General features: G+C 43.2%; 1 protein-coding gene across 2 annotated transcripts in view; it reads left to right on the top strand.

Moving 5' to 3' along the window:
- The window catches only part of TNFRSF4 (TNF receptor superfamily member 4), an 8,538-nt gene extending 697 nt beyond the window's left edge, over positions 1-7,841 (top strand). The window contains exons 1-7 of one of the 2 annotated variants that reach the window (XM_042032122.1): positions 1-534; positions 2,816-2,938; positions 3,256-3,354; positions 3,995-4,061; positions 4,554-4,771; positions 5,425-5,550; positions 6,256-7,841. The exon at positions 1-534 is cut by the window's left edge and continues 697 nt beyond it. In XM_042032122.1, coding sequence (XP_041888056.1) covers positions 396-534; positions 2,816-2,938; positions 3,256-3,354; positions 3,995-4,061; positions 4,554-4,771; positions 5,425-5,550; positions 6,256-6,326 — 843 coding nt within the window. In that variant the 5' untranslated portion in view covers positions 1-395 and the 3' untranslated portion in view covers positions 6,327-7,841. The remainder of the gene's footprint in view (positions 535-2,815; positions 2,939-3,255; positions 3,355-3,994; positions 4,062-4,553; positions 4,772-5,424; positions 5,551-6,255) is intronic. The other variant, XM_042032123.1, reaches the window with a different exon arrangement.
- The last annotated feature ends 582 nt before the right edge of the window (positions 7,842-8,423 follow it).

Consider the following 8,423-nt stretch of genomic DNA (forward strand, 5'->3'; position numbering starts at 1 on the left):
TAATTCCCACTATTTTCTGGACTCAGTGCAGGCACAGCTGCAATCCCAAGCAGCTGGAACACCTAAAATTGAGCTCCACCATCCAATTCCAATAGGCTGGAAAATCCCCTAATTCCCACCATTTCCCTGCCTCCCTGGAGGCAGTCCCATGGAGCTCCTCCATCCCTGCTTCCCAGCGCGATTCACCTGCCTCGAGCGCTCCTTTTTACCCCTTAAACCCTTTTCAAACTCACCATTTCCTCTTCCTGCCTCGATATTTCCTGCCTAAAACCCCCAAACTGGGAAAGGGAAGGGGCGTGGAGAAACCGGGAATTTCCCTGCGCGGCACCGCTCTGAGGTGTCCCCGAGGCCGGAGCTCACAGCCCCGGGAGCGGCCGGCGCTGCCACCACGGGCCATGGCAGCTCCAAGGATTCCTTGGAATTTTCCTGCTCTCTGCTGGCTCCTGGCTGTGGCTCTTCCCGATTCCCTGGCTTTGGAGTGTCGGGAGCACCAGTATCCCTTCCATGAGAAGTGCTGCAGCGACTGTGCCCCCGGTGAGTGGCTGCTTTTGGGGCTGGGAAGAGCGAGCTTTGGACTGGGACGGTTGGTTTTGGACTGGGATATCTGGTTGGAAACGTCATAACCTGGTTTTTAGTGGACTAGGTGATGTTTTGGTTCACGAAATACCTGTTTTCTGTTAGTGTAATATCTGTTTTTTAGTGGAGTATTTAATTCTTTCTTACTGGAATATCTGGGTTTTTGTTAGTGTAAAATCTATTTTTTTTTTTTAGTGTAATATCCGGGTTTTTTTGTTCGTGTAATACCCATTTTTTAGTGTAATATCTCTTTTTGTCTTAGCGTATTTTTTGTTAGTGTAATGTGGAATACCGAATTTTTTCTTAGTGGAATATCTGGTTTTAAGTGTAATACCCATTTCTTAATGCAATATCTGGTTTTTTGCTTGTGGAATATCTATTTTTTAGTGTAATACCTCCTTTTAATGTCTATTTTTAAGTGGAATATCTATTTGTTTGTGTAAAATCTGTTCGTTTAGTGTCTTTTTTTAGTATAAGATCTATTTTTGTTAGTGTAATATCTATTTTTAGTGTAGTATCTATTTTTAAGTGCAATATCTGGTTTTTTTCTTAGTGTAATATCTATTTTTAGTGTAATACCTATTTTTGGTGTGATATCTATTTGTTAGTGTAATACCTATTTTTGGAGTGATATTTATTAGTGTAATATCTATCTATTAGCGTAATATCTATTCTTTTAGTGGAATACCTATTTTTAAGTGCAATACCTATTTTTTGTAGTGTAGTATCTCTTTTTTAGACTGATAAAAATCACTTTTAAACCAGAAAAAGTTGAAAAATCTTCCTTTCTGAGAGTGGTTTCTAACTTTTTTTAATGTGTTTTTGCTTCCTGAATGGCTCAGTCAGGGGAATTTTCATTTTTGGGAAAGTTGTCTGAAAAAAAAGTGGTAAAATTCAAATTATTGCTCTTTACCTGTCCCACAAAGAAGCTCAGAAATCCTGGATAAGAATGGCAATCTAATTAATTATTATTATAAATCTAATCTAATCTAATTCATTCTGGTCCTAAAGATTTCTTTTATAGCAAGATTTAAATTATTTGATATTTTTCATGTTCTGGTGGGGTTTTGAGGAAGAAAAAAATGGTTTATTCCTAGAATTTAACTAAGATTTACTGGGATTTTTTTAAGGAAAAATATTCCTGATTTATAGACAGATAAACTTACAGGAAAGGGATTTATTTCCTACTTTTTCCCTGTAAAAACTGCAGGATTTTAACCTTTTCTTCAGGAAAATCCAGCTTGGTTTTCCCTCCTTATTTTTATTTTCCTTATTAAATCTTACTCCACAAAATTCCGGTAACTGCTGCAGGAATATTCTCCTCCAAGATTTAATCAGAATAAAATCAACTTTTAACCCAGCATTTGAGGCATTTCTTGCTTAATTCTCAAATCTAATTAAACCTGAGTGGGTTTTGAGCTGAGCTTAAAGCCAGGACTAACTGTAAGAGGATACAGATAAAATATTGTCTCTCAAAAATGTTCTCGTTCAAATGAAAGAACTTGTTTCAATTTTTTTTGCACTCTTTGCAAATCTGCCTCTGAGGGGAAACTTTTTTTTCAGCAGCTCTTCCTGATGGTGGAGATAATAAAAATGTAGAGGTGGAGATGTTAAAATGCAGAAGTAGTAAAAATGTAGTGGTTTACTGCACTTAAAATCCCTAAAAATCTCCTTTATTTGGCCACTCTCAGCCCTCATAAAATAAAGAGAATTAAATTGGGGCCTGGTGCTCGTTGTTCACTGGCAAAAAGGGAAAATGGAGCCCCAAATCCAAGGAAAAACCATTTTTATCCCTGTTTGGGATTTAGGAATGACCATTTTTAGCCCTGTTTGGGACTTTCTGGGGCTGATTTGTGGGATTTAGCTGGTGAGGGAAGGCAGGACCTGTACTAAAACCAGATCTAGACTGGAGATCAGCCCTAGGGCTGTCCTAAACCAGATATTCCCTGACACTGGAATATCTAAACTGGAGGAAAAGGTGGCTTGGGAAGGTGGATTTGGGATACAGGAAAGGGAGAAAAGTTTGGGGCATTTTCTCAACTCTCAGCCGTCCCCAGCCCTTTTTAGCTGCTCACTTTAATGGAGATTTTTCACACCGGCCAAACTTTCAGGGATGATTCTGCTAAATAAAAAGCTGAAACTGCCACATTCTGGGCACTGTTTGATCCCAGTGTATGAAAATTAAGATTTTTTCCCTCATGATCCCACCTGATCCCTCCTTTTTGGGGTGTTTTTGTAGGGGAGAGGATGAGGAGCCGCTGCACGGCCACAGCAGACACCATTTGCGCCCCGTGCCAGGATGAATATTTCAGCTCTGAGCACCACCACGGCTTCTGCCACAGCTGCACCATCTGCAACACCAGTAAGTCCTTGGATTTGGGACATTTGGAGGGAAAAAATCCCTTCTGGGGGGAAAAAAAAATCCCTTTTTTGGGTGCTCCTCAAAGCCCAGGGTGTTTCAAGCTGATCTCACCTCAGTTGTGAGGGTGGAACAGGCCTGGGCCTACCTGAAAATTGCTGTCCTTAAATGAAATTGTTCAGTTATTAACTTGTTCAATTATTAATTGTTAATTATTAATTGTTAAATTGTTGAATTCTGCAGCTTCTACACACAAACTCCCCCTGAGGAGTTCATTTTTGTTGTTTCTTAATTAATTTCTGGTCTCTGCCTGGGCCCAGGGAAGGGCAGCGTGGAAGTGAAGAAGTGTGAGAAGACCTCGGACAGAGTGTGCATGTGCCGGGCAGGATTCATGCCAGCTGGAATTCCCTTGGGAAGTGGTAAGTTCAGGATGTGCCAGGCTTCCCAAAATCCTGCCTCCAAGGTGGGAATTTCTGCTGGAAAAGCTGCCTGGCCTTTGGCTCACTGAGGGCTCCGCACCAAGTGGCACAGCAGGGCTGGGGGGGCAAAAAATTCTCTGGGATTCCTGGCAGGAATTGTGAAATTCTCCTGAATAATATCCAGAATTGATCATCTTTGGGAATCCAGAATTTGCCAGTAGATAAAGCAGGGAATCCTGCCACTTTCCTTTGAAAATATTGATCATTAGCAGATAAAGTAGGAAAACTGCCGCTCTCCTTGAGAATATCCATAGTTTGTCAGTGGATAAAGCAGGGAATTCTGCTACTTTCCTTGGTAATATCTGTAATTGATAATCCTTGATAATCCATAGTTTGCCAGTGGATAAAGTGGATAAAGGGAATTCTGCCACTTTCCTTGATAATTTCCATAATTACCCAGGGGATAAAGCAGGAATCCCTGCCAGTTGCAGCCTACACCCTCTGAGTGCTCTGTTATTTCCCTTGTCTGGTTTTAGGAGTTTAGTTGGGTTTGGTAGGTCTGGCCTAAGACAGACTAACAAATTATTATTTTGTTGCTCACTGAACCCAAATTCTGCCTTTTTTATCCCTTTTTTCCCAGAGTGCTCCCGATGTCCCGAAGGGACTTTCTCCAGAGGAAGGAATGAGAACTGCCAGCCTTGGACCAAGTAGGAATCCCTGCTCCCAACGTGCTCAGAGCAGCTTTGGGGGTTTCATTTTTACAGGAAAAGCCCAAATCAGGATAAATAAATCAGAAAAAACCTGGATTGGTTTAGGGTTCCCTGAATCCCATCCTGTGTGATTTTTAGGATCCTTGAGCTGTCTGTGCTCATTTGAAGCCTCTGCCTTTGGCCCTTTTGCTCCTCACTGTGGCACCAACATTTTCCACCTTTTTTTAAAGCTCTGGATGGTTTTCTTGGAGCAGAAAATTCCTGTGCCAAAAGCAGCTCTGCTCCAGGGCTCACAGAAATCCAAGATCTTTTTTTCCAGCAATAGCTTGAATTGGTTTAATTGTGCCTCACATTTTTGTGGGATGTAGGGATGGTAAATCCTGAGTTTGTGGTGATAAAACAAGGACTGTGATTATCCTGTGGATGGGAGTTAGGAATCCATTCCAGCAGCTGTTGGAAAGCTCATCCTGATTTATTTTGCATCTCCAGCTGCAGCAGTTTTGGGAAGAGCACCCTCCGAGCTGGCACAGGGACAGAGGATGCCCTTTGCAGCAGCCCTGATGTCCCTGCCAGTGCCACCAGCCCCGCCCCGGATCCCATTCCCACGGAATTCCCGGAGAACAGCTCCAGTGCCACGGCCCCCTCCAGCCCCAGGGAGATTCCCTCCGTTTGCCTGGATCCCAGCAGCCCCACGGAGCCCAGCTGGGGTAAGGACAGGCAGTGAGCAGAGCAGAGCTGGCCTGGGAATTCCAGCTGGAGCTGCTTTCCTGGGAAGTCAAATCCCACTTCCTCAAAAGCCATTTCTGTTCTTTACACAGCCTTTCAGTATTCCACATTTCCACCTGCAGGTTCTTTCCTGGGAACTGGAATCCCATTTTCTCAGGAGCCTTTTCTGTATTTCACACAACATTCCAGGATTCCACATTTCCAGCTGGGCAGGGATTTCCATGTAAAGCTGCTTTCCTGGGAACTCAAATCCCACTTTCTCAGAAACCATTTCTGGTTTTTACACAACCTTTCAATATTCCACATTTCCAGCTTTCTTGGGGAAATCCCCCTTTTTCTGAAGCCATTTCTGTATCTTACACAACCTTTCAGGATCCCACATTTCCAGCTGGGCAGGGATTTCCATGTAAAGCTGCTCTCCTGGGAACTGAAATCCCGCTTTCTCAGAACTAGATCTGTAGTTCCCACAACATCCCAGGATCCCACATTTCTGTGGTCGCTGGAACTCTCAGCCTTTTTGTTTTAGAGGCATTTCTGGACTTGTGGATTCTCCCTTTAGAAGCTGGAAAACTCTGGGGATTCCAGCCAGGACTGGGAATCATTTTTTTAGGGAATTTTTCTGTTCTAATTCCAGGCTCTTTATCCCTCCTCCTGCTGTGCCTGATCCTGCTGATGGTGAGTGGAATGTCCATCCTCCTGCTGATTATCCAGGCAGCCAGGAAGGAAACCAGGAGAGGGCCTGGGAGGAGCATCCAGCAGAGTGAGTTCCCTTTTTTATGGGATAAAATAAACAGGAAAAAAATTAATCAGGGCCCCCTGTTTGAAATTTGATCATTAATAAAAATTACCTGCAGGGAATTCCAGAGGTTGATCCCTGGTTAGTCCTGATGAGGAGGTCAGTGTCCCAAATTTTCATTCCAGAGCACAGATTCCCTGATTGTTGCCATCCAGAGGGATCTTCTCCCTGATTTTCCCTCCTTTTATCTTTCCCCCTCCTTAATCCCTGATTTTAGGCAGGGAATTCTCTTCCTGGCAGGATCCAGCACCAACTTCCAAGAGCAGAATGGGAGTTTTTTGTTGCCTCCATAGAATTGAAATTCTGAATTCTCCTGCAAACTTGGGAAAGGTCTGGCTGAGAAGAGCTGAGCTCTAAAACCAGGATCAAGTGGCAGAGCTGAGCTCTAAAACCGGGATTAAGTGGCAAAGCTGAGCTCTAGAATCAGGATTAAGTGGCAAAGCTGAACTCTAAAATCAGGATTAAGTGGCAGCTGCCTCAAGATCCATTCCCAGGCCCCCGGCAAAGTGGATTCTCCCTGATCCCTACATTTGGTGTTCCCTAGATTGCCTGGAAAGCCAAGAACCAACCCAAAAATCCCTTGGAGGGGTTTGGTCACCCACAAACCATGGAAAAATCCCTGTTCCTCCCACTCTGCACTAATTGTTGGAATGATTCCCTGTCTTCCAGAGGAGGGGAGCTGTCGAATTCCCATCCAGGAGGAGCAGATCGACTCCAATTCCAGCCTCATCAAAAACTGACTCCACTCCTTTGCTGTTTCCTGCATTTTCTGAGCCAATGGATCTGAAGGAGCAGTGGGATTGTCCTGTGGCTAATTAGGGGCTGGTTTAACTCTTTAATTACACTCAGGGTCTCCCTGAGTGTCCCCTTTGGAATTTGTGCCCATGGGGGAATTCCTTAGGGGAATTTTGTGTGGTTTTTTCTCCTGGGCAAATCCTTGCTCAGCATCCCAGGGCTGAGTTGAAAACCCTCTGGGAATTTCCAGGCAGGAATTTCCAGCTGGAAGAGCTGATCATGGAGCAGACTGAAAACCAGGATGGTTTAGGGAAGAGAAAATCCTTGGATGCTCCTGGTAAGAGGAAAATCTGAATTATTAACCCAATCCTGGGATTTTGGGGTTGGATTTGAACCAAGCTTGTACAGCCTAAACCTGGGTTCACCTTGGAACCCAGAACTGAAGAAATCTTGAGCTGTGCAGTTAAAATCCTCCCACACTGCATGAAAAAAAGGGAATTTTACTTCTGTAAAGGTTTAAAATCCCCCCACATTTTGAAATGATCAGGGTTGAAAATCCCCCCATATTTTCAAATTAATTTTACATCTGTAAAGGTTTAAAATCTCCCACCTTTTGAAATGATAAAGGTTCAAAATCCCCCCCATATTTTTAAATTAATTTTACTTTTGTCAAGGTTTAAAATACCCCACAATTTAAATTAATTTTACTTCTCTAAGGGTTTAAAATACCCCCACACTTCGTGAATTTTACCTCTGTAAAGGTTTAAAATCCCCCCCGTATTTTCAAATGAATTTTACTTCTGTAATGGTTTAAAATACCCCCAACATTTTATTAAATGAATTTTACCTCTCTAAGGGTTTAAAATCCTCCATATTTTAAAATGAATTTTACCTCTTTCAGGATTTAAAATCCCCCCATATTTTGGAATTATTTTATTTATATAAAGGCTTAAAATCTCCCATATTTTGAAATTAATTTTATTTCTGTAAAGGTTTAAAATCCCCCCGCATTTTAAAATGATCAGGGTTTAAATCCCCCCCACACTTCATGAAATTAATTCTCCCTCTCTAATTGGTTTTCCACAACTTCATCACTTTTGGAAAGCAAATTTTTAGGGAGCAAATTCCAAATCTGGAGTGTCTCAGGGGAGCCTGAAATGTTCTTGTAAAAACTTCTGCTCAATTTGAAATATCTCAGTGTAAATTCGAGACAACTTGAATTTTTTATTATTTAGGACTGGTTTTCACTTCAAATATCAGCTGATAACTCCTCAAAAATGGGAATTTTAAACACACAGCACCAAGAATATTCCAAAATATGCAGCAGGAAATTTATTTAGAAATTTAAAGTTGTTTGTAAATCCATGGATTTTAAATATTTGGGGTTTTTTTTATATGTTATACATATGGTGGCCTCAGCAGGGATTTCCCTTTCCCCAGGGCTTATACTGTGTATAGGAACATTTGTATTATATACAAAGTGGGAGAGGGATTTCTGGGAATAAAACTCTGGAAAAACAGCTCCTTGCATGTGTTTGGGGCAGGCAGAAATGTGGGGAAAATTCCTGCAGGAAGCTGGATCAGCCTGGGGAAAGGGAGGAGGGGAGATTTTAGGGAATGGTTCTTCCCCAGAGGGTGACTGGGCTCCCCAGGGAATGGGGACATTCCCAAGGCTGCCAGAGCTCCAGGAGCGTTTGGACACCGCTCCCAGGCACAGGGTGGGGTTGTTGGGGTGTCTGGGCAGGGATAAAAGTTGGATTCGGATCCCTGTGGATCCCTTCCAGCTCAGGAAATTGCAGCTGCTCCATCCTGGGGCTGGGAATTCCCAGCCTGCCTTGGCTCTGGCTCCTGGGGAGTTTTCCCTGTGGTCCAGCAGCTCCAGCCACGGATTCGCTGGGATGTCTGAGCTGCCCCTTGCTGGGAATGCTGAACCCTTGGAACGTGTCCTGGGGCTCAAAGCAGGGATTAACCAGAAAGTGAATTCCAGGGAACTCCCAGCCCCTTCTGGGAAGCGCAGCTGAGCTCAAATCCCACATTTCCAGGTGCCCCAGGAATGTTCTGGGAACTCCTGAGCTCAAATCCCACATTTCCAGGTGCCCCAG

The sequence above is a fragment of the Corvus kubaryi genome, unplaced genomic scaffold (assembly GCF_017639235.1).
Source record: "Corvus kubaryi isolate FWS band 111438036 unplaced genomic scaffold, C.kubaryi_AGA036_p1.0 37352, whole genome shotgun sequence".
In the NCBI taxonomy this organism is placed as follows: domain Eukaryota; kingdom Metazoa; phylum Chordata; class Aves; order Passeriformes; family Corvidae; genus Corvus; species Corvus kubaryi.